Raw genomic sequence first — 27,074 nt, forward strand, 5'->3', positions numbered from 1 at the left:
GCAGCCAGGAGCCAGCGGAGCTTATATGCGACGCCAAGACAAATACTCAAGTGTTCTCAAGTGTGTTTATGGCAGCTTTTTGTTTGCAGTACGTTATGGTCATGCCATCAAGTTATTTAGCCACTCACCCGTTTCAGACAAAGCGTTTGGAACTGTACATTTGGCAGCATGAGTGTTGCTCAATGAATATGATATACACACTTTGAGAGGGTACATTAAAATAAGACTACAACTGTGAAGCAGTGAAGCTGAAAAGTAGAACTTTCCTTGGATGAAGCTAAAAAGAGATAGGGTTTGGTACTGTAGATCACACACTCCCACTGAATAGCTTGACATTTATGTTGTAATGACAATGATGAAAAATGATTCATGGATTATTTGCTAGTGCATCTAAATCTGTAGTGGTAGCTTTAATTATGAATTTCCCCTTGAGACAGAAAAACATGCCGTGTCATCCAGCAGCCAGTGAGGCTGGTGTTGAGCAGAATTCACTCAGGACTTTTTACCTTTTCACTTTTTTACCAGTCAAATAAACAATATGCCAGATTAACCGCCAACATACAATATACAATAACTAATAACTGAACAATATGTGTTTATCTTTTCAGACTTCAGATCTAGGCAAGACCAAAGAGCTTTCATGCAGTGATAAAAGTCATTACCAAGATTTATAACTGTTTTACAGCGGCACTTTATAGGCATGGCATAAAAAAATACCCTACCCTTATGAAGCATAATTCTTCTTTGACAACCACAAAGTACTGGAGTGGTACTTTTCCCGGTACAGCATGCATGTATACTGAAAACACAAAAGAAGTTACCAACACTCTCTGTTGCAGTTTATTTCAACATCACTGTCTAATTTGACTGTGGTTGCTTCATAAACGATGCAGCTATTAAAAAGGGGAGGGGGGGCTTTAGGGAGGGAGCATAATCAAAAAGGCTTCACAAAATGGGTTCCTTGTGCAGTGGGTTTCAAAGACTGGAAATCAAATCTGTTTCCTAAAATACAGTCACGTACTTCACGTCCATCAGTTACCTTGGGAGTGTTGCTCATGTCCATGTAACATAGCCAGACATGTACATATGAACTGGATATGGCAGAATACTTAATATCCGTGTGATATTTCCAGAACTGCAGGTACTCTGAACAAGAAGCCTACAGGGTTGTTCATGAGGACAAAACTGGCAAGAATGACAGAAATCAAAACAACACATTTCCTATGTTAGCACAAGTGAGCACACTGCACAAGTCCAGTGGATACTGGTACATTTCACATGAACAATCATCCACAGGAAATGTAATAAAGCACTCGGTGGTGAGATCACTCTTGCACGCACACATGCGCACACACACACACACTCACACACACACACACACACACTCCCATGTCTTCTTGTTAATGCAATGCTGCTGTGTGGCTTGCTCCTCAGTACGCTGAAGGATATTCAGACACTGATAATGTGTAGAGAAAGGCTCCACTTCCAATGCAGAACATGTTTACAGTAAAACAGCATACTGTATTTATATCTGTGACACCCAGGGCATCTGTCAGCTGGTTACTGCTACTATTTTCTATTTCTGGCTGTGAGCAAAAAAAATCAGAGCCTCCTCTCCTGGGCTGCACCGGAGCAGCCTGTGAATCTAAGTTTTCTTGTAACATTTCATTGAGCTCCACGAGCGAGATGAAGGATGAGTTTCAGAAGAGACAAAATTCTGTTTTGTAGTCTAGGATTAAACTGTGTACACGTCTAAAACATATGTTTACAGTGTCGGCTTTGAAACGCAGACTATCCAAACACTCTGGCTCCTTTGTAACCATCCATCCACAGCAGCAGTCCTCTGTGTGACTGACCGTGAACGGAGGGGGGAGAGGACAGGAAGCTGAGTGGGATGCAGCCACTTTGAGGAGGCTTGGTGGTGAGGGAGTGAAGTGGGAAGTAGCTGTTTTTACTCAGAAACGCAGGTCCTTCTGTCCCAGTGAGGAAAAGCACTCCTCCACACTCTGGTCTGAAATCTCCTCCAACGATGACGGATTCCACTTGGGACTCTGGTCCTTGTCAATGAGCACTTGCAACACACACACACACACACACACACAACAAAAATATCAATGGGTAGCTCCGTGTATCAGATCTAAGCGGCACTGCGGGCTGTTACGCACCTTGGCGTCAGATCTTGTGAGTAATACATGCGTAACATTTTGGAGGCGATGCTGTTTGGTAATTTAAACAAGCACTGAGTAATCTACGACCTTTATCGACCTTTACTGTCAACCAGCAGGAACTGCAGCAACATTAATAGAACTTTTCTCCTCCAAAACAACTCGTCCGTCACAGCCACCCCCTCTCACCCCTCCCATCACCTCGACCGATGATAAGCTGCAACTGAAGCTAATTTCCAATAAGCAAATAAACCTGTGCAATAGTATATAGTCATAAAAGTATTGCTACATTGCTACAGTTTATGAAGTAACTGTTGAGTGATCAATGACGCTAGCAGCTCCACACAGATATATTAAAATCGATTACAATCACTTGATGTTAGGTAATAAAAATGACTTCATGCCCCTTTAATAACCACTGTGATAAAATGTGTTTTGTTTTTTTTTTCATTTTACCTCTATTCCTAAAAGTGGTAAGTTTGTACTCTTAGCCATATAATGGTGTTTGCTGCTGTATAAAAGTGTATTAAATCCTGTGCTGTCATCAGAACAGGAGCGTCAACAGGAGTGTTACTGCATAACACAGTGTGAATGAACAAAGTACATAGAGAGCGGAAAAAATGATTTTGAGTGGAGTCATATTCATCGCTGGTTTCCAAAATGATGAAACTGTTTTCTGCACTGCCACTGTGTCACCCAGTGGGCTGACTATGGGACCTTGGTGCTGCTGTGTGATGACACAGTGGTAGTGTTATGGCAGGACATTTTTGGGAGCCAGGGGCAGAAAACAGTGATGAAATGTTGTTTTGCATCTATCTCACTGATTTTGGAAAAACAACACTCTTGTTCTTGGGACAGGTTTATGGAGTTACTGGACCAAACTTGGTGGATGTGTTACACTCTGAACATTCACTTCAAAGCTCTCTATGCAATCCATGGACATTTTATGACTTTGTTTAAATTCCCATTGTTCCAAAAGGCAATACTGCCCATTTCTATATCTTAAGACTGTATTGTCAGATACAATCATTGTATATGAATTTTGTAGACCGCACACAAAAGCTCTTTGCCCATTTGCACGAAAGTATATAAAAAGTAAAACATTTCAATTTGGTTTGATGTGAACTTACAAGCTCTTACGCCCTCATAGAAGTCACAGCCTCTCTGCAAAATAAACAACATGTACATAAGATGAGCCCCACTAAACATTTTAGATCTCACATATCATATCATTCATCACAGAACTAAACTATTACCCCTCAAAGGAGCTTAAGCTAATAAATCAGTCATCAGTGGTGCCTGGTTGTAAAACAGCAAAACATGGGAAACTGCAGAAAATACTGTTGAAGATGCAGCTAAGTGTGTTGACTTTTACCATGCAGGCCTGGCTGAGTCGGTACTCCATCACCAGCACGTCCTGCAGGCTCAGAGAGGCGCCCGCCTGCAGCTGCTTATAGGTGATCTTCAGTGATATGGGAGACATCTTGGACAGGGTCTGGAGAGAAGCAGAATGGGTGTTTTTACTATTTAGGAGACACAATTCTCATGCTTACACATGGTGTGAGTTAGACAATTATTTTTGGAAACATATGCATAGCTTGCACTCATTATCTGCTTTTTCTCCTCTCGCAAACATCTGTGAGAAGCGGACTGCCTAATCTCCCTTCAGAAAATAAAAAGACACAATCTCAATATCATCTCAAAATGTATTGCTATCTGATAAAAATGTTATGAATTGTCAAGTGGGTGACACTCATGTTAAAGACACTGCAATATGTAAACACAGACAGTCTCTCTGACAAACACCATGCATTTTTAATGTACTAGGAAGACAGCGGCTCAGAAAATATCCAATTGTCTCGGCTAAATCTCTTCCAGTTACATGTCCTAACCCCAAGCAATCAGCAGCAGTGATACTGGCGATAAATATGAATTTATTACAAGTTAGAGATGTGTTTATATATTTGTTGTAACACACAGCTGAGCAATATTTCTTCACCCCTACAGTGATTCACAAATATTCATTGTACAACCGAGGTTAATATTTCATATGAAACCATGTTAAACGTTCAAAAACCACACAGCTTTGCCTTAGGACGACAAATAATAAGGATCATGATGCAACCCACGCAAATGTTAACAGCTGGTGTTAGCAGTACCACATTGTTTACCCTGGAGTGGACTTTGAGCAATCAGGAGGAGGAAAAGGAAATGAGAGGAGTGGGAGGGAAGGAGAGCGGAAAACAGAAAGAGAGAGATATGGAGAGAATGAGAGAGAGAGAGAGAGAGAGAGAGAGAGAGAGATGTGCCTAACCCAGGGCATGTGTGCTATTTCATGAGGCTGTGCAGTGTCCTTCACAGGTCTGATCTGTTTGGACCATCTGGGTATAAACAAAGTGAAACGCAGAGAGAAGAGCTTAATATAATGAGTCACATCCATGAGGGGAGAGGATGTGCGTTTTATGAAGGGATTGTGCAAATTTGTGGGATGGAGCCACTCTGTTTTTCTCAGGAAGGATGTTTGTCCAAAAAGGCAGAAGACTAACGCTGACCCCATTAGTGCTTGAACTGAGGCAGTTGCTCGTTGCTGACATCTACTGCTACGGCCAAATAATGCTCTGACTGCGTTCCAGTTCAGCCAGTGGGTTTTTATCTGGTAGAGGGACTGCTGGGCTGCAGGCGGAAGAGCAAAGAGCTACAATAAGCTGACTAAAATGATGTCTGTGCCCATCTGTATAGAAGTGTGCATATTCAACAGACTCTTCAAGGTGCTCAAGTTGTCAATATGCTTGCGGATATGCTTCAACACCCAGGCTGACAGATTCCTCTACTTCTTGATTGTGCATGTGATTCTGATTAAGCCACAGGACAGGAACAAACCTCAGCTTGTTTCTTAGCGAATGGCGAGCCATCCGCCTTCAGGTTCTGCAGGATGCCCTCCACGCTGCTGGAGCTGAACAGCCTGAAGGGAAGGAAAGGCCAAAGCACAGTGTGGTTACCCTGCAGGTCTGAGGTCAGCTCACTTTCACTAGACCTTTTTCACAGCAGCCATTTTGACATGAAATAGCAGGTAAACCCAGGTGTTCTAACAGAACCAGCTTCCTGGTGTTGTTCATGCTGGCTCACGAGAGAGTTTCTGCTACATTTAAATGGAAGACAAAATGGCTGCTGTGGTCCATTAAACCAATTAAAAAAGTGGATTTTCAAGATCCAAAGACAAAAAACAATTTTGTTTAAAAAAAAAAAAAAAATTCTTCAATGAAAACATTTAAAATGCAATTTAGCAAACCCTTAAGTACCAAGATTTCCCAAATGCCACCTTTTTCACAATTGTTATTTTACCAGTTGAATGAGAATTTATTTTTATTTACAGCAACGGCTTGGGACAGTAGTTGCAATAAAGGAAAGCTTACACACTAAAGCTGCGGGCCTGTAAGTGCAAAGGCATGTTGCCAGAGGTTGTTTGGGGAATAAAGAGTCTATCTTGTTCCCTGCAAAGCCTCTCAGCCTCAAACTCAGTTTTGGAACCATTAGGCCACCTGGACCCAGACATCTGTGTATCACAGGAGTCACAACTCACATCAAATGCCTCTAACATACGTCTCTATTTTCTACTTTCTCTCTATCAGTCTCCATTTTATGATCAATGTATTTTTTCATCATTTCGGCCCTTTATTTGTAACATAACTCTTGGACATTTCCAAGAAATGGTTTCAGGTGATAATTGGTGATATCTTCATGTAAATAAATGCCCATTTTGCTGCTCTCTATTGCCAGTTGATATAATGAAATAGTGATTCAATCAATACTCAGTTCATGCAAGCTGTAACATTTGCTTTTCTAAACATCTGATAGCAGGATTTTCTGTTACAAGGGAAGTGATGTGTTATATGCCTGGCAACAGTAGTTTGTCTGAAATACACAGAAGAAGAACTGGCTGGGTAGCATGAGCTGCCAAAGCTGAACAGACAAAGAAATTCAAGGTCTACCTGTTGATGTCAGCCAGGTGCTCCTTTAAAACAAAAGGCTTCTCAGCATCCAGGCCGCTCTGTGGGCAGAGACCAACACACTCTGATCAGCACCCACAAATCTGACACACCAAGAGCATTTATATGCAAACAGATTTCCACCTAACAGCTAGTGTCCCAAACTATGGATCTCCATGTCCCAATAATGCATGCAAAAAGAAATAGAAAGAGTATTCAAGTTGTCACCAACAGTAGTCCATATAGCATCAGCTCAACATTAGGGATGCACATTATTGGAGTTTCTGCCGATATCCAATATGCCGACATTTTCCAACGGTTTTGGTCACTGCCGATACCAATATTGATGTATGCACATATTTTTTCCACCTTATTGCAGAGAACATCAAGTCTCTCCTGCAGTTGAATTAACATTTTATTATGCCTGCTCTTATTGTGAAGGCCCGCTGGCAGATGTAGACATAAAATACAATGCTTTTCAAAAAGCACACATTCCACTGGGCAAAATAAGAAAACTACTTCAACTTAGGTTATGTGAATCCGTGTATCATTCGTTCTTTCTATTTTCAATTGCCAATCAAAAATTAAAAAATGAAAAAGTGACTGGTTATTTTGTTATTTGTTTTTTAAACTAACACCAAAATCCAAAATATGCCTGGTTTTTCATAGTTCAATTTTAGGCTCGGATCAAAAATACGAAATGGAAAAACGGGAATCAGGACTGAATTTGATTTTATTATTTAATTGGTCCGGTTTACGTGACCCAGAAGTTTGGTAATGAGCGGTAGCTCACAGCAGCCAGGTGCATTCAGTCCCGCCACCCTGATCACCGCCACCATGGATAGTTATTTCGTGTTGTTTCGAGGACCAATGAGTGTAACTCTAAAAGAAGAGGACATGACAACCGAAAAAATCAGCTGAGCTGAGCGGCACCGGACGCTCACCTGTCAGATCCGGCAGACCTGACCGGGTGGGTGCGGTAGGGTACCGTCCGGTGCCGCGGCCGGCCCGCCTGATGCCGTCCAGTGCCGCGGCACCGGACGGCATCAGGCGTAGTAGTAGTAACATGGAAGGGCGCAAGCCAGTAATTTCGCCGAGGGCGGCAACATAGGCAGAACCGCCACTGTGCAATTTCACAGAAAAGGGCCGGGTTTCCCAGATCGGTTAAGAAGGTCTCCGGAGCTACTACCCATCATTGTTAAGAAGCTCAGCTGATTTTTTCGGTTGTCATGTCCTCTTCTTTTAGAGTCACACGCTTTGGTCCTCGAAACAACACGTAATAACTATCCATGGTGGCGGGACTGAATGCGCCTGCTGCTGTGATCTGCTGTGAGCTACCGCTCATTACCAAACTTCTGGGTCACGTAAACCGGACCAATTAAATAATAAAATCAAATTCAGTCCTGATTCCCGTTTTTCCATTTCGTATTTTTGATCCGAGCCTAAAATTGAACTATGAAAAACCAGGCATATTTTGGATTTTGGTGTTAGATTAAAAAACAAATAACAAAATAACCAGTCACTTTTTCATTTTTTAATTTTTGATTGGCAATTGAAAATAGAAAGAACGAATGATACACGGATTTATGTGAAACATGCCATATTTATTTTTACATAACATTTTTGTTTCAAACAAAACTGTAAGATTCATCCTGCTGAAACAGGCTTGGATGATGCTGTGCCTGAGAAAATGTATGTTCCTGACAACAGCCACAACCAGGACAGATTTGACCTGTTTCACATATCGGTATGTCATATGGGCAGAACTCTTCATTTCAAGCCGATATTGATATTTCATTTCTAAAGCCGATACTGGCCGATACCGATGTCATGCCGATATTATTGTTCATCCCGACTCAACATCAGTTGGTCTAAATACATATAATGGCAGCCTTGCTTTCTTACCTGGCTCTGATAGGAATCTAACAGTCTGGAGACATCTTCAGCAGAGGGAGACTTCAAGTGCACCAGCTCCTTTTCCAGGGCTGGGATCTATGGGAGCAGGGGCTTGAAATTAGCACTTGCCACCAGAATTTTTAAAAAAAGATTTGGCTGCTGCTATGTGTGTTGATTCTGCTGACCACACTGTATTAGTAACCAGCCTCTAATTTGTTCTTTTCCCATCTAAAAACAGATTCCCAAGAGATTACATTCTCTCGGGGGAAAAAAAAACAAAAAACAGCTATTCCCCGGTGATAAGCAAGTGGAAAAGATCTACCTTCATCCAAAAATGGGTCAGTGTGCAAATATTAACTAACTGGAGGGCACTCAACAGGACACAAACCTTTGCCAGTGATGAATAGTTGCCTAAATTTGCAAAGCAGCAGCCTTCACATTCATTTCTGTTCATTGTTTGTTGTTTGTCTTCCAGGTTTGATTTTCCAAGAAAATAGCTTGTGAATGCAGCAGCTGATTTGGTGGCCCTTGATGCTTTCCTTCTCACCAGTGCAATGACAGCTATGTAATAGTTGTGGCTACAAATGATAATCAGGCAAAGAATGAAATCCCAGATCTGATGAATGAATATCTCTAAAACAGCCACAGCCATCCTGCAACAGCCACAAACTCCATCTGTTCACTAAATTTCAGCAATTTCATAAATTATTTGTTTGGCCCATTAGCAGAATAAGCTTTTTTGTGCATTAAACATTTTCTCTTTCATATAGATGCTAGTACACTGTGTTTTTTTGTAATTTCCAGTAAAGTGAGATGTTTTTTAGCATTGTTTTTTTTTAAATCACCTGTACAAACAGCACAGATAAATAAACTAATTCTTCCCCACAGTTTGCCTGTCCGGAAAACCACTTCTGCCCAAGGTTGTGCTCTTAAATGAACTCTAGCTCCCACTGTTGTGACCTCACACCAACAGCAAGGACATGCCAAGACAAACAGAAACTGCCTTTGGGCGAGCTGGCCCAAAGGCAGCTGGCATCTATAAACAACAGCGAGGTACCCAATGACTCAGCATCCAGCTTTCCAGTGGAGCCCTGACCTCCACCCTCAACTCCTGCCGTTCCCTCGTCCCTGCAGCACCTTACCACACATCGTCCACAGGCTGGTAACAAACTGAACTACAGTGACTTACTTCAACTACTTTTTTTTTTTTAATAACCTTTATTTATTTTGGAAAGATTTATTGAGCATGCTCTCTTACTGCACTGCTTTTCATTGAAAAAGCTGCACACATTTGGTTGCCCAGGACAACATAAATGTTGTCCTGGGCAACCAAATGTGTGCAATGTCATTTTCTTTGACCAGGTCGGATGCTTGTTTTCATGTACCGTTTTATCGACAATTTTGACTTACTTTCTGAGCCTCTACAAAGTGACTGGCCACTCCGGCTCGCTGTACATCACGTCCTTTGAGACGGAAGCCTGTCAGGGCCAGAAACAGACCCAACTTCCCCTCGAGCCTTGGCAGGAAATAGCCACCTCCCACATCAGGGAACAATCCTGTCAAAATAAAACACAGCCAGGTGTTGAAACACATTCTGACAGTTACAATTTTAGAACACATGCAACTGTGGTGCAGATATCTGTTCATGAAACAACTTTCCCTCACACTTGACAAGGTCCTCAAGGTTGTGAGTCATCAATCAAATCAACCACTAATTAAAAGACCACTTTTCCTGTCATTAAAAAAAATATATATTTTCCCACTTATTCCAAGAGCAAGCTATCCATCCAGATAGTTGGTGAGGTTTCCGTTCTGCTGTGTTCTTCCCTGTCTCCCAGCATCCCAACACAAAGGGACTGGAAGGGTATTTGTATGTGGAACTCAAACCATCAAAAATTTACATTTGAAAACTTAACAGCAACAGGTCTTTATAAAAACAATGACAGGGATACCCGCAATAACCCATAACCCTGAGGGAGAAGAGTTTTATTGAGAACTATTTCAAGTAACACAGAAAAAGTGAATCAATCAATCAATGTATGGAGGTGCCAGGAGACAGGGAAGATTGTTTCAGACTGGAAACCTCATCAAATCACAGACAAACTGCACCGGGGAAAGGTAAGTGGGAAAAAAAAAACTTTCTGGTAGTTTGGGTGAACTGTTTCTTTAAACACTTTAAACCTTTATGCAGCATTTTTTCAAGAGGTGTAGTGAATCTATTGGTGCACAACTACAGTACAAATCAAAGACTAATTATTTTTATGTTGCATGGAAACATATTTAGCAGATGTTCATTTGAAACAGGCACATTTGGACCAACATTGTGAAGACATCATGATAGCAACTGCAAGAAAAGAATATCTTTTGCTAATTTAGATCCACCAACTATCTGAAGCAGGGTTTTTTTTTTTTTTCCCACACTGCCCTAACATTGTGTTATGTTCGGGCTCAGATGAAAAAACACTGATTCCACATTTTCCACAGGTAATTCAAGTACTGCTGTTCACAAAATAACTGTAGCATTATTGTTGGCATGCAACACTTGATATGAAACCGAGATATGAGGCTTAGGAGCATTTAAGAAAATCGCTCGATACAATCCATACCATGGCCCTAATCTGTACGCAATCTATGAAATGTTTTGAATATTGTTTCCATTCAATTGCAGGATTCTTGACAGGAAATGAGCAAACTGATGATGCTATTGGTCAAGCTTGCTTCTCGCCAACAGCTTTTGTAGCGTGACATGAGGCCTGGGGGGTGGGGTAGAGGAGGGAAGAGGGTGACTGGAGCTCAGAGGCAGTAGGGAGAGAGGATTAGATAGCCTGACCTGAATCGTGGCTGAAAATGTAATATCATAAATGCGTCAGATTATGGCTACTGTTCAGGACGGTAGGAGGGCTGATTTAAATCTGTTAATCCCACCGCTGAGGGGGTTAACATCGATGGGAGAGGGTGTGTATGTGTGCAAGTGTATTTGTATGTTAGTGGGGAATGTGTTGTGAGTGTGTATGTGAGAGAGGAGTGAGCACGAGCAGCGTGTGTATGTATGTAAGAGGTAGGTCTGTGTGTGCGTGTGTGTATACGCCATTCCTATTATATAATCCCAAAATGAGTGTGTAGTGAAGGTCCACTCTGCTATGTAAGACACATGTGCCTGTTCACTGAAGAGTTTTTCATTCTAAATTAATTTACATTGAGAGAGACAGCATGTTTTTTTACTCTATACAATAAAACAGAATTAGTTACATACATTTATACACATTTATATGCTGGATTAATTCCACACCCTGAAAATGTATACTACCCAAAATAGGGGACAACTTTCATATGATGTATCAAAGCAAGCGTGTGCTCTCCTCTGCTGGTGCCCTGCTGGCTTGGTGCATGCTGTGGGAATGCAAACAGTGGGAGAATGGGATTTGTATATTTTAACCTGAGCGTGGCACTGGAAGAAAGGTCATGAGGTCACCAAAGTTAATAGGATTTGTCCTCTGGGCAGGATTGTGCTCACCGATCTTCATGACAATCTACCAAATAGATTGTGAGATATCAAATTTGACATTTTGGCCTATGGGTGGCTCTATAGGAAATGTCATAAGGTCATGAAAATCAAGAGGAGTCTTCCTTTGAGGGGAGCAAAAGCACTAACCAAATTTATTTATTTATTATTTAATAATTTGATATTTTGGCCTGAGGGTGGTGCTTACATGAAAGGTAATGAGGTCACCAAAATTGAGAGGGTTCATCCTCTGGGGAGCATGAATGGGCTTCCCAAATTTCATGGCAATCTATCTACACTATGGATAAAGGTAGTGGGATACACTTATTAATCATTGAATTCAAGTGATTCATTCAGTCCCGTTGCCACAGGTGTATAAACCCAGCAGCTAGCCGTGCAGTCTGCCTTTACAAACATTTGTGAAAGAATGGCTCGTTCTAAAGAGCTCACTGAACTCCAGCGTGGTGCTGTAACAGAAATGCAATAGGATGCCACCAAAAAGTCAGTCTGTGAAATTTCTTCCCTTCTTACACCCCTTATGCTAGTGGGGCAAAAGTAAGCAGAGACCTGTAATGAATAACCCTAGCCCTAGCACTTCACTTTCTCTCTTTTTTTAATCCAAAGGAAAAAAGAGATTTAGAAGTCAAGCCTAGTATTTTGAAAATGGTACCAGTACCAGTGTTTATAATCCGTAGTAATCAATCAATCAATGTAGTCAATGCAACTCTGGAGTCATGTGAATGCACACAGAAAATGAAACTGGGCATGCCACCTGGTATGATGCACTTACTCTACAAACTGAGTGTCTGTGCATTTCATATGAAAAAAGAAAATGCAACCAATTTAGTGAAACAGACCTTGCAGAACAACATCCTGATTTAAAGGGGTGAGTTTTGCTTCATGTTAAAGTTGTATGAGTTAGCTTCATAATGTGCTGCCAAAGTGTTGGGGAGGCAGCTAATATTTAGCTCCTTACACACTTTTACTCCCCGACGTCATGTAGAGGTCACTGTAGTGATTACTTGGCTTAGAGCAACGTGAGTGCACCTGTCTGCATTAAACCTGTACAGAATATATTTTCTGCCTTTTCTACAGGTTAATGGTGTCAAGTTTCATCCATCTCATTACTAATTCACATAACGTCCTTTCAACAAGCACAGAGAAGCTAAACTATAATATATATCCCAAGCACCTCACAGTGCCCTGAGTACACACAATTTAAGCTGTGATAGTGTATCTCTGGGGGGAAACTAACCACAACCTGGACAATGTTAATAAGAGTACAGTACTGGTACACTGTATTGCATAAAGCACAAGTTGCATGATTTCACCCCAAACACATGTGAGAAGGTCTTGACAGGGTTCAATCCCAAAATCAAGGCTGAAAGAAGCAGGTGGGGTCCTGAGGTGGCTGTGATCTGGTGGAAAATGTGAAAAAGGCTGTTCTCTGTTGGGAACAGAGCAAGGGGGAATGAAGAGCTTCAGACTGCAGAGACCAAGAGCTCAAGTGTCTCCAGTAAAGCAGTTATGATCAGAGTAGCTCAAATTGGGATTAGCCAAGGTCCCATGCCCAAGTTTCTCAGAGTCTGGAGAGATTTAGAAATACTGAGATTCCTGTTCTGCTTATTACCGTCAATGATGACCATCAATCAGAATCCCTTCATTTTGTTTATATTCCAATTAACTTGCACAGATATGGATGTGGATTAAAGCAACTAAATTGAAATAAAGCTGCTAGCAGCAACCAACAGGGTACCACAGTATGACAGAAAGAGTTTTTGTGATCACAACATAACAGAAGTTCAAGCAGCAGTATTTTTTTTTTTTTTTTCCAAATCTCAAAATATCAACATGTTGCCTTGGTAAATATCTTCTGAAGAAACTCCAAAACATCCTTGGCTCCTTTATGCCAATAAATGACATGAAATAAGTTTTAAGCCACAAATGATGTTTCTGACCATGAATTTGGATTTCAAGCAGACTAATTGCTAAAAGTGTTTATAAAGGGTCAATTTTTGGAGCAATCCCTGATCTTTTTGCCAGCTAAGTAAAGAAATGTCCAAACACTGTACTTGTCATTTTGACCTGCGGTTAATCAGAAAAAGATTATTATGACATGTAAGATTTAAAAGGTTTTTTAAAACATCTAAAATGACAGACACAAAATAATAGTAGACATTATGATTCCTATAGAAAAATAAATCTTTAGCAAGTTCAGATAAATATTGATGCCAGGATTCACATAAGTATAACTGAGGGTTAAAAAGAGCTCAACACTATTCTTTGCATCTAAGAAATGAGTCACTAGCACTACGGTATCTATGTGCCACATGATAACAAATTTTACCAATTTATATCTGAGTTACTGGACTCAATGCATAATAATAACAGTTAAAATAATAATAACAATAATGATGACAATAGAAAAAAAAACCTAGAAACATGTCAGATTACCATCACTGACACTGTGAAATCCTAAAAAGCTCATGGACAGCAGCATGGATGCTCGCAGACACACTAATAAACACGCAGACACAAACGGATCAACCCTCTTCAACAGATGGTCCTCAGTCTGTCCAATTAAACTACTGTCCCGTTTCCTCACCCTTGTCTGTGTACGCTGGTTGACTTTTGAGGAAATCTCACACAGCAGTCACACTGGATCAACAAGACATCCCACTGCTGCCTGGAACCTAAGTGCCACCAAGAGGTACCCTTCTATTTCTGCCACAGTCATTTCCAACCCACTGACGACATAATTTTTGTCCTCGCTGCCCCCTGTTCTGGAGCACAGGGCCAAGCATTTGTCAACCGACAGCAAATTCTCATACACAACACGACGACACTGCGCAGTATAATGCGTCACTAGCGGGATTACTGTGGAGTCACAGCCCAGAGCTTGGTGTATGTGTGTTTGCGTGTGTGTGTCTCAGACGGAGAATGACGCTGAGTGTCCTTGAAGTGTGCATGTATGAGGGAGCGCAGTCAATCCATCAAAAGGAACAGATTTACATGAAGGCCGTCAGTACTGAGCTCCACTGGCACTGTCGCGCCTCCAAGATGCCACAGTAACAGAGAGATGGTACAAAGCAAAATACAGACAAATAATATTGTTTTTTCTCACCAAAGAATAAATCTATTTTTGCCTGTTGTGTTTCCAGTGAGAAAGGATAGACAGTCATTCCTCTACATGTCTCACATTCCCTGCTTATCACCAGACTCCTGCTGCAAATGTCATATTATGAAGACGATAAGAAATGTCAATAAATCCCTGGCATGTTGAGCATCAATGAATTACAGGATGGATGATTACACAATTTTGGCCAGAAACTCTGACAAGGAGCTGTAAATTGGTCATCAATAATGCAAGACGACCACTTCAGAATCCATTATCCATCTTTATGGGGTGAATACATGGACTGAAGAGACTGAGGACATCAACGTCTGGCTCCATCTCATTGCAAAACCACTGATATTTGTGCCTTTTTTCAGTGTTTTCATGTAACTGGAGCACTGAAAGTGTGACGTTGTTGAATAAGAAAAGCACATTTTCTGAATTACATTTATATCAAACATTAAGTAAGCAAATTTTCTTTGGCTGTGTGTTTTGTGTGTGTTTTATCTGGCAAATCCCACCTAGCACCCAAACAAGCTAAAACAAAAACCCAAACATAGAAAAGATGATGAAGTGAATTTACTTCTAATAAGTGTCATCAATGGCTGAAACAGCTACTGCTTATTTAAATGCAGTCAGTGAATTGGGGTGGAGAAGGGAACAATAATGATAAGGGATTTTATTTTAGAACTCCATTGTGGAAAAAAAAAATGAATTTCAGGTCTTAATGTAGCTAATCACATAAATTAATTGCTTTCATGCCAAAAATATTTTATGAGTGACCCACTGTTTGATTCTCAGTGCTCTGCAGGAGACCTGAGTCCAGATATCGGAACAACCATGTGATTAGCTGTGGCTGCACAGCAAGAATAACACCAAGCGACACAATCCCCTGGATTATTTTTGCTTTGTGGCAGTTCTCGCTACCCCACCCAACAGCTGATCCATTCCCTGTCTCATTTCCCCGTGTAGCAGGTGTAAAGCAGTGGGGGCTGAAGTGACAGGCCATGTTTGAACCCCAGTCCTGTTTCTACCACAAGGCCATACCAGAACCCAGCAGCCCATGATTTGACTTGTATTTTTAAAGTTTTGGGGGTAATTCTATTCATTTATTTTTTATTTTATTTTGGTCAATTTTGCAATTTTCTGGAGGTTTTGTCCTAAAATTCTGATGATTTTTTAGCAGGTTTTTTTAATAGTTTTGGTGCATTTAAAAAAAAGAGGTTATGTGAATTTTCTCAGGTTTCAAAGACTGAATACAACACAATTGTATGGTCAATACAAATGTAGCCTGCCCCCTCAGGGACTGAGGAGTAGTTGGCTGGCAATTGTAAAAGGAAGCTGTTACAAAGCTGTCAGGGCTCAGATATCCAATCGTTGTCCTAACACCCATCATTCTTTTCTATAAATTTGTATTTCTGCTGGAATCAGAGTGATAACCCTGGTGCTGGAAAGCCCCGCATTTTAAGAGCTGCAGCGAGCCATTTGGATTCAAGTGCCAACAAAATACTGTGTCATAACTTCAATTGTGATTAATCAGGCATAAGAGATTTGTCACTAATCTCCTAAGGTCCTCAAAAAAAGGCCATCTGTCCAGCCTCGTCAATTAGCTGACGAGTAAATTATAGCCGAGTCCTTGGGAAATCACTGTTTTCTCTAGAGTAAATGGCTTCTACAATATCAAGGTGAATTCTTCATCATTTTACAAGTCACAAGTCACTCAATAACTGATGCAATGCAACTAATGTTGTGTGTGATTGCACCATTTGAGAGGTCAGGTGGCACTTCTGTCATAGTACGCAATTTAGCTTTGACATGTTTAAGTCATCCAGCTCCCACCAGCTATTAACATATTGTTTGCCCTCTTAATCCATATAATTCTAGTGTGTGTTTTATAGGACATGAAGTCAACTGTTCCTTTATTCATATTTATATACAATCAAAGCTTTAAAATGACAAAATTTATGAAAAACCTGCTTTGAACTGGAAACTATTGTACCTCGTTTGAATTAGAAGAGGTCCAGTATAGTTACTGTTCTGCTTTTAAACTAAACTACAATCATTTGCAAAACATCATTAAGAAGATTTTTTTTTCCTGAGACACTGTGCTTTTAAAAGGAAAATCATGAAAATTGAATAACATGGAGCCTTAAGGTCCCACATCTCCACTTTTGAAAGTCAAGTGCTTCCTTTTGATGGCAAGACTTTTTTTTTTTTTTATATATATAACTTCCCACCCTCCTGTAGATTTTGATAAAATATGCCTGTTAATGAGAAAGCTGCAAATGAACCAGAAAAATCTTCAGGCCTATATCCATTAACTTTGCCATCATCAGCTTTTTACTGGATGCAAACCAGTGGCAGGGGAGATGCGCACTGGAGCAGACAAAAAAAAAAAAAAATGTTCAGGAAGGAGACCAGACCATGAAATGCACAATGCCTGCAGGGATTTTTTTTCACTTTACCATGCAGGTTATTTCGGAAGTTACATGCAGTGTGCTTTCCATCAGCATGAGGTACATATGTTGGTCTCTGCATATTCTATATTATATTCTGTCCCTTGATGTATTTCTCTCACCATTACACCACGACAGACCCTGTGTGTGCATGTGTGTGAGTCAGACCCAATCACGTTTGCTCCCGACATCGCCTGGCACGTTGAGTGAGGCTGCTATGCATTATTGATAAGCTGGATATCCCTCACAATGATGTGGGCCAACTGGCGTTCCCCCAGAGGGGTTGGGGGGCCGGTGCAGCTGGATGGCCTTACCAATGGCAGTCTCCGGCATGGCAAACAGCGTCTTCTCAGTGGCCACCCGAAACCGTCCGTGGACTGACAGACCCACGCCCTGTAGATGCAGGAGAGAGAAAAAAAGGGTTAGGAAAAATCAATGCACCGGGAAGACAGGGAAGAGAGGAGAGGAGGAAAACACTAACTGCCATCTCCAGAGATACAGCTGAAGTCTAAGAGCTGAACTTCAGAAATGCTGACTGGAAGAAAGTACTGGGTCACTGGGCCTGCCCTTTAACGATGTGTGTGTGTGTGTGTGTGTGTGTGTGTGTGTGTGTGTGTGTGTGTGTGTGTGTGTGTGTGATTAACGAGTGTGGTAGGCCAACAGGGAGAGAGGTGAAGGTTAATGAGGAGTGTTGGCCAGAGGACATTTTCAACAAGGTTATGGCAATAATCTGTGTGCGTCTGAGTTTAAGACAAAGACAATGTTGCCATGGAAACAACTTCCTTTTACAAACATCCTCGACAGCAACTCATATGTATATGGGGGTGAGCTCATCTTTATGTGTTGGTACCCTGATGGCAAGATAATAGAAATGAGTGGATGAATAATGCCATCAGCAAAATAACAAAAACTGAATTGAGAATGTGGGGTACATCAATAAAATAAAATTAAATAAAATTAAATTATACTCAACCAGCATCAGACTAAGCAGACAGACTAATAGATATTGTAATCCCAAGATCCCAAAAATAAATTAGTCAGATTAAAGCTACTTCTGGGGAAAAATAAATAAGTACCTACTAGATACATTATTGTGCTTCCGGGCGGAATATAATCCTGACCTTCAGTATTCTCAAAGAATTATGGATGACAAGTTTACACAAGTAATCACTACCTCATTACGTTTTGAAAGTAACCTTCCCGTCCGTGCCGAGCAGGGTCATTTACTGGTCAGAGAAATCCAATAGGATGACGGCTGGTAATAAAAACAATAAATGATGAAGGTCACTGGGAAAAAAATCGCCAAAAGGCATCACTGTGAACTGTAAAATGAGCCTCATAATGGCTTTTCATTACTTTTATGAATTCAGATATCTGACTGGGTTGGTAGTGTCTTAAATTCCCATGGACATGGAGTTCCTGTTCCACAACAAGGTGAGCCAGAAATGTTCAGCACCTGCCACAGTAATCACTGAGTCACTGGTATTGATCAGTATCCCTATCAATCCCCCTCAGATGCATGATGGTCATTCCGCGCTATGGGACAGTAAAAAAATCTTATTTATTGCCTTTTTTAGGCAAGCTAAGATGAAACTTTATTGATTCCTATGGAGGAATTAGGGCATTCCTGCAGCAAAACTAACAGGATTCCCCATTGAAAAAAGGAAATAGACTACGCACACAAAATGAGCACAAATTGAAAAATAATAAAAAATAATGAACAAAGCCACAAAAACAATTGATAGCATCTGGAATTTTGGCTACAGTGAATGGCAAAAGTGTACTCTTTTCCTGGTTTTAAAGAGATGCAATTTTCTGAACTTACTAGACTCCACCTGCTTGGTAATTAGATCCACATTATTAATGATTGTTTATCAAAAATCTCATTGTGTTAATATTTTGTGAAAACTCCAATAATCATCCATACAATATTGTCATAATATCAATATTGAGGTATTGGGTCAAAAATAATATGATATTTTGATTTTATCCATATCACCCAGCCTCAGATGTCACTTAATAAAAACATTAATCAATTGCTTACTTTTTAATATTGAATATGAACAAATCTGTGCTGTGCAGATAAACAGCACCTGTTGTGGGCTGCCTCGCTGTCAGCCTGCATGAAGGGTTTCGGCTGCTGTGTCAGTGTGACAACAGCAGACAAGCTGTCAACTCCTTCCAGTCACCAAACAGCAGAATGAAGCAAACACAGAGTCACACAACAGCGCTGTTAGGTTTGCCTTAAGGCTGTGTGACAAATGACCACAGAGGATTAAAATATCTGATCGCTGGAGGCTGAGCAGAGCACTGCCGAGTGCTGCTGCTGTTCTGGAGGAGCCAGCTCCCGACAAAAAACACACTCAGGCACACAGGAGGGACAGAGACCGGGAGACTGCGACTCCTCAGCCGATCATCAAGCTCTGCCGACGTGTCAGCGCTCGGGCTCGGGGCAAAGGCAGCTGCTGAGTTTATTTTCTGGGAAAGAAAGGGCACTCTGCCGGACAGACTTGTTAAAATGATAAAATGCCAATGTTTTTCATGGCATTTATGCTTTACTAGGTAGCAAACACGAGAGAGACAAGAAAGATGAAGTGCACGGCTTGGGCCTGCTGTACATTCAGCTCGCCCCAGCTTTACCTCACGCATGTACACACACTCACATGCTGTGAACAAGAACCTAAATCTGTCCCACTCTAGGTTTAAGGAAGGAAATAAAGCAAGGAAGAAAAGAAAAGAAAAAAAAGACAGAGGGAAAGGAAAGAAAACAAAGCAGAGACAAAGCAAAAGATACACAGATGGAAAGAACAAAGGAAAGAAATATGTTTCGCTGGAGAATCTCCATCATGGGATGCGCCCGCTGGAATGAGGGAGCATTTAATCTCGCATTCCCCAACATGAACCCATCACCATAAAAGTAGTGGAACATTGTGAAGTCCTGGTATGGTACCACCAAGCACCATATAAGAACATGTCTCCGAACCTGGTGTATACAATGGAAATGTTCAAAAGTGTGCGGTGGAGCATGTTTACGAACAGAAGAGTCTTTAAAATTCACAACCCAGCCAAGTTAGTTTACACAGACTAAATATATGGGACTGTGCTGAGGGCTTCATAAAGGTCTCATTAGGATATTTGGTTTACCGCATGTCTATGGCTGATAAAAGGTGAGACAACAGGTGTAATCCATCTACCACTTAAAACAGACACTTGTGCAAAGCGTGTCGCATTACTTTCCACATCACTCCTGTGCACCATATCTGCTCCAGAAACAAGACTTTCAACGACTGGAAGAAAAGTGAAATCCAACAACCTACCCCTTAAAATAGGCCTAAATACTCAGATATTACATTTTGCAACAGAAAAGTCAGAGTGGCATGTGCAAAAGAGAACAAGTGGCTAATATCTGTTCCTAAAATGCTTCCCTGTGTTGTTTACTTTCCACATCACTCCTGTGTGAGGTATCTGCTTTCAAAGCAAAAGCTGCAAGGGCACTGGAAGATGAGAACCTTAATTCAGGGATCAAAATCCACATTAAGGCCCTTTTTGGCTGCCGCTTATGCCTTCTCATCAGGCGTTATGGACATTAGCGCACAGGAGCTCTTTTCTCCAGGGGACAGAGCCCTGGACAAATCTCCATCAATCGTCAGCGGCCTCGACGCCAAGAGGCTTACAGACAGCCCACTCTGGTCTTCACTTAGTGTGAGTGGACTGCTGTCCGACTAGGTAAATGTTTGAAATCTCAAGAGGAAACTACGACGCTGTTGGGAGGAAAAAAAAAAAAAACACAAAGGTAGCAGCTCCTCAAATGTAAAGCACATGGATTAGTAACATGCACACTTGAGTATTCTAGGGTGTTCAATCTGTGGATTTGTACCTGGAGAATAATGAATTAAGTGCACATGAAGTGACTGAAGTGAGTGTAAGACACAGAGAGAGCATGTGGTCTGTAGCCTGCTAATGACATGCATAAATCCCCAGTGGTTTGTTATTATCAAAGCAAAAATACCCGCTCGACATGGGAGTCCTGCTTGGACTGGGAAAAGGGGCTCCGCTGCCTCTCGGACTATTCCATATATAGAATTAGCCTGTTGTTCTTACGACTGCTCACATCAACCAGCAGTCGCCCCGGGGTGGTTCACATCAACATCACTGTCCTGTCTGTGCTGACATCACAGATAGCAGGGACGTGATAAGCAGCACGGATGAGCTTATGCACATCACTGCTTTTATGGTTTTCCTCTGGGACGGTGAACTGAACGCGGCTGTCCAGTCATTATATCACACCACATGGCGCGGCAGCCTGATCATCACCGAGTCAAACACTCATGCTGCCCCTCATCTCCGCTACTTCAGTGTCGCTGTGCTTGTTTGGTTTAAAAAAAAAAAAAAAAAAACATTAAAAAAAACATTACCTCCCTGGTCGTTTTTTACTCTGCCTCTGACAAATGCAATATCCTGATCGTCTCTCTCCTTGAAAAGGAAAAGGGTCAGTGGGTCTGTTCGCGTCATCAGGGCTGCCCAGATAGGAGAAACAAGTAAACAAGATGATTTGTGGTACATATCACAGCCTCTGGGGTTTTAGGCCTGTGAGTATTTCCCCTCCCAAATGCATATTAACTAGCAAAGCCTCTTTTATACAAATAACTACATGTACAAAAAAATGCTTCATATTTAGTAACCCGCATCTAGCATAATCTTCAAGTAACAATTCTGTATGTTGTAAATGAATGTTAGTAACCCACTTTGAAATTGTCAGAAACATTTATTTACATAACACCACAATTGTTTATGCTTTATTTCACCATTTTTATTGTTTCGCCTCCTATTTTTAGTCATTATCTTTATATTCCGGTTATGTGCGTACAATCAGTTTCCATCCACTGACATGAATTTCTATTTTTCAACTGAATCTCGTTGCTTTTGATGCAGCAACCATCTAATTTCCCCACTGAGACCAATAAAGTTTCGTGCTAGAATGAGTTTGTGAGATCTTCAGTATTGTCACCGCCTTCACTCAGACATCTAGGACACCAAAAACCAAACTGTACATGATCACACCCCTTATCAACGTTTTGAGGCACGTGAAATGATACAATGCACGTGAGTTTACCTACTTTTTGACCACATAAATTCAATTAAACACAAATCATGCCGGAAAAAAAACATGCCAGGCACAGGCTGGCGTTGCATAAAGCGTTCACTCCAGGTAGTGAGGTAAGGGAGCAGCTGTTTGTGTGAACTTTCACCGTCTCCCTGGATGTGGGCAGGTGTAGCGCAGCCCTCTTCACTCCACTCAGCTGTGTGAGGTAATCAGTTAAAGTCAAACCAGCCATCGAACCGCTGCATGACCACCTCCACAAACAAACAAGTCTCAGGACACAGATAAAACATGTACGGATGTAAACTGCACATCATATGAGGCCAAACACGCTCGCTCAGAACCCCAGAAACCATTTCATGTGAAAGGAACATTTTCTGAAGCGCTGCACAGTGTTGACAAATTTGATTTTGCCGAACTGTTACAGAAAACTGTGATACAGTGTACAGACAGACTTATCAATGTTTCACATTTTTCTGCAAAGAAAAAAATATTTTTAGCCCAAACAATGTTTTTTGTGCAGGAGTGGATTTTGAGAATTGTAGCACTTCATTAGTTCATATGGAATTTTCTTTTTTTTTTTTTTTTTTTTTTTCTTATTAATGTTGCAGCCCTGGTACCACTCTCCACTTAGTCCTACAAATAAAAATAATTATTTATCTGCAGTATACAACATCCAGCTGTTATTATCTTCATCACTGAGACAACCCTCTTTACTTCTGGCTACCAGGATGGATAAATCTCCAAGTTATTCCTGGTTCTTTCTCGTTCAAAGAAATGCACTGACAGAGAAAGAGAACAATCTGGTGTCCTGTCTAATGTAGTAAGGCTTTTTAGATGTGGAAAGTCAACTTCCTTGTTACAAATGTTCTGAAAATATTCTTTAAATAAAATCCTCCTAAATCAATGTAATCCAAAAATAGAGTCACAGTGATCAACAAAACATCCCTCATGTGGAATTTATGTGGCTGTAAAGTTTCTCCAAGGTGACAGCGTGCACAGCATCCCTTACTGGTAAGGCTATTTCACGGTGAGTTTTCTTGATGTGTAAAGGAGCCCGTTAGATATTCACACAACCTCCACATCATCTCTCCACCACAGGGACACTGACACACACACACACACACACACACACACACACAGTGAGCAGTGTCCAGCCGAGCTGCCCCTGTAGACACGGCTGCGTGTGACCTTGGTGGGAGAAAAATGACAGTCAAGGTCACAGCGCAGAAAAAGGTCACCCACAGAAAAAGAGACAAACTCATCCAAAAGTCAAACATCTACTCACACCACTTGATACACAAATGTAAATAAAGCAATAACAAATAAAGAAACCTTTTCAGTCAAATTTTGTGTGATAAATTAGCACTTTTGCAACACACTCACTCTCTCTAAATCACTGCTCTCCTTATTTTGCTTATTGAGGAGCAAATGTACCGATTCAAATTCCAGTTGAGTTTGACATTGGGAAGAAAAAAAACAAAGAGTGGCAGCAACATGGGCTATGTCACTTCATATCGCAACCAATCAGACACTAGCTGGAGACTGGCAGGTGATAAACGCAGACGGTTCTCTACTGACCCCCAGAGGCAGACCTGGGTATCACACCTTCAAGAAACAGAGCGTCCTGCTAACCTGTGTAGACAAAGTCCCTGACAGAAGAACCAGCCTTTCAGCAACAGGATGGAGACTAAGTCCTTGTCTGCCTGACACTACATCAACACCTTCTCACTTGGAGTCTATTCATGATGCAAGAAGACAACATGGAGTTCAGAGAGAAGCAGTGTGAGGTTAACCCGACCTTCAAATAATAAACACACACAAAAAAGACATGATATATGATAAATACAACACAAGCGTGCCTTAGAGGGAGAAGACAACCTTGTCAAAAATTAGCTCATACTCACCCCGCCCATTGTTATTCCATCAATAAGGGCAATATATGGTTTCTTGCACGTTCCTTAAAAGACAGAATAAAATGTGTGTCAAACCCAGCAACTCTGACCCCTAGACATGCAAAGTGACACCAAGGTGTTTTGATGAGGTGAAAAGATATGTACATACAAATGATAAAAAACAGTGCAATTACCAATGGCATGGTTCAGGATGTACTCCTCACGGAAAAAGTCCTGTGCAAGAGGGTCACCCACCTTCCCTGCTTCTGTGACCGCTAGGAGGACACATAAATATTAATCACAACAACAAAGTCATAATGTCCCAACAAAGCTCTACCTGAGGTCATGTATTAGCATGTCAAATCTCCCCTGCTTACCTCTGATGTCTCCACCAGCACAGAAAGCCTTCCCACCTGCTCCTTTGATAATGACAAGGTCAGTCTCGTCATCTTTCTCCCATTTCTGCAATCACAGAAAACATTATAACAGCAAATTAACAGGTAATCTTCGCAGAAACGAAACCTTTTTTTTTTCCTCTCAGTTTTATTGTAAAGGTTCGTTTCCCTCAAGTGAAAATTGCTTTGTACAAATTTTGTTGCAAACAGGCGATGAGTTTGAATTAACTCTGACTGATGTAACCTGAGGGTAATAAACAGCTTAAATGTTACATACAGCTCAGGGAATGATGAAAACTGAGAGAAATTGCCTTAAATAGCATGTATATGTCAAATAAAGGAAAATAAATAAAAAAAAGCATTGAAGCCAAATGTCACATGAACTAAAGTTAGTGCAAAACAAGACTCTTGGATAGCCAATTACACTGAAGTTCAATACATTTATGCACTGAAATGCCCATTTATGTGTGATTGATTGCTTTGTGTCAGTGCTACACTTTTAATTGTTGTGGGAAGCAAACTCAGAGTAGTTTCTGAAACTAAAAGAACTGCATTTGGATGATGAAACAGTTTTTTCACGTAGAGTTTATGCAATTCAGTCACTTTTACACAAGTCGTGAAATAGGTTAAAGTGCAAAACCATCCAACTCTGTGTAACTCTAACACCCTGACAGTGCTAAACGGTGTGAAGCAATCACATCATTTTCAACAAAGTCACAGATACCTCCGCTCATTCACAATCAGCCACACTGCGGTGCTAAATGGCACTTGACACTTGTCCCAGTGGTAGTTAGCGTTACCAGAGCCTCCGTCGTACCTTGAGCTGGGGGTAGATGTGTCGGATCATGGGCAGGTTGAGGGCGTTCAGGACTTTGGGTCTGTTCAAGGTGATCACACCTGCATTACCCACTTTCTCCATTAGAACATCTGCTCCTGCCTGACTGGACATCTGTGCCAAAACGGATCCCAGTCAGCATGAATAGAAATCAGCAGAACACACTTGAGCTGAACTGAGCAAAGAGTCTCCGGTAGAGTCAGCAGACATGGATAAAATCATACATGACAGAATAGCATCAACGGGCCAAACATGACCAGCCCAGCATGCAAATAAATACAATACCATCACACTTAAAGTCTGTAATACACTGATTTTAAAACAACAGAATTCACACTGACAGATAGGAAATAAAATGACTAACTCTAATCCTACACATAAATTCCTTTATACTTAGGTAAAGGGGACATGAGTAAATAACTTAAATGTTTAACATATGAATTTCATGAGTAAAATAATAGTTTTAAGTCCTGTAATCGATAATTAACCAATCTTGAATAACGATTTATTTAACTTGGCACAGGTCCAAAATAATATAGTGAAATTATTCCTACTGTAAAGCTCAACACTGGTGAAAATAGGAGGCTTCTCAACTGGAATTAGTGACTTTGAGGGGGAAACAATTTCAAAAATACACACAGTTGTTTTATATACTAGATTTTTTTTTAAGTTTTGATTTTCAGTCAGAGATTTATTTATTAAATACTTTGAGTTTGATGGTTAGTGATTTAAACTGATTTATATAGGTTTTATTACTTTGACTAAGATTATGAGTTCAACAGTCATCCACCAGTTATGCAATGACTTTATTAAAGTCAGAGATAGTTAGTTCATTTCCAGCAGGGTCGTTATATCGGCCAATTAGTCGACCCCATGGTGGGGTTTTAAATCGGCCTTTAAAACCCCACCATGGGTCGACCTGAGGAGACATGAGCACCCGAGCTGAAGCAGAGTCAAACAGTGACAGGGACACAGTGGACCGGCGGTACATGACAGGCCCTCACTCACCATGTGTCCTTGGATTCTGCGCAGGCTGCAGAGGGAGCTCAGTCTGAGGAGACAAGCCAGGACACAAACACTTACTCTCACTGACTCGGTGAGCTCAAAGTTACACAAATCCTGTCATTTCACTGAGTCAGAACCAATGAACTGATCAATGACCCTTATCTGATGTCTCGTGCATGCAGACCCTGTTAGAATTCAGCTCAACACACACACAGGGCAGCATTTACCTTTCGACTGCCTCCCTATCTGTCATCAAATCATCAGCAGAGTAATATCCATTTGACTGTGATGCATTGTTCCTGTCATTTTCAACCTAGCTACACCTGGCATGCACATGCACGAGACTTCACCTTTGCTCCCGCACTTTGAAGCTAACGTGAGCAAACTCGGACAACAGGACAACCCCCGCCACAAAACGTGCACACTGTCCGAATAAGAGGCATGTCCTGACGCTCACCTGTACGAGGACCTCACCACGGTTAGGGACATTGTTAAGTTTTACTCGAGTCGTGTGGCTAGCGGCTGCACTTGGGGCACAGCTGGCTCGCTGTTGCTCTCCAGTTTCCTTCCGGAAAGCGGCACCGAGCTGCTCCTGATTGGTCAGAGTCGTTGGCGTCACAGTGGGCGTATGCACCAATCAAGAAGACGAGCGTCTGCTTTTAATGTGAATTTAAAGAATATATAAATACAATCCAACTTATAAACACTAAAAAACTCATAAAG

The 27,074-nt window shown here is 41.2% G+C and overlaps 1 protein-coding gene across 1 annotated transcript; it reads right to left on the reverse strand.

Annotated features, from left to right (window-relative positions):
• Positions 1-374: 374 nt before the first annotated feature.
• On the reverse strand, positions 375-26,962 carry hibch (3-hydroxyisobutyryl-CoA hydrolase). The gene is made up of 14 exons (XM_030080376.1): positions 26,809-26,962; positions 26,355-26,397; positions 25,329-25,460; positions 24,494-24,578; positions 24,311-24,391; positions 24,129-24,181; positions 17,435-17,513; positions 9,458-9,603; positions 8,057-8,143; positions 6,155-6,213; positions 5,046-5,127; positions 3,541-3,660; positions 3,296-3,329; positions 375-2,071 (listed from the first exon to the last, which is right to left on the reverse strand). Exons 1-14 carry the CDS (start codon positions 26,838-26,840, stop codon positions 1,956-1,958), a joined length of 1,149 nt encoding a protein of 382 aa, XP_029936236.1. The 5' UTR covers positions 26,841-26,962; the 3' UTR covers positions 375-1,955.
• Between the last annotated feature and the right edge of the window lie 112 nt (positions 26,963-27,074).

Source organism: Myripristis murdjan, chromosome 21 (assembly GCF_902150065.1).
Source record: "Myripristis murdjan chromosome 21, fMyrMur1.1, whole genome shotgun sequence".
Lineage (NCBI taxonomy): Eukaryota > Metazoa > Chordata > Actinopteri > Holocentriformes > Holocentridae > Myripristis > Myripristis murdjan.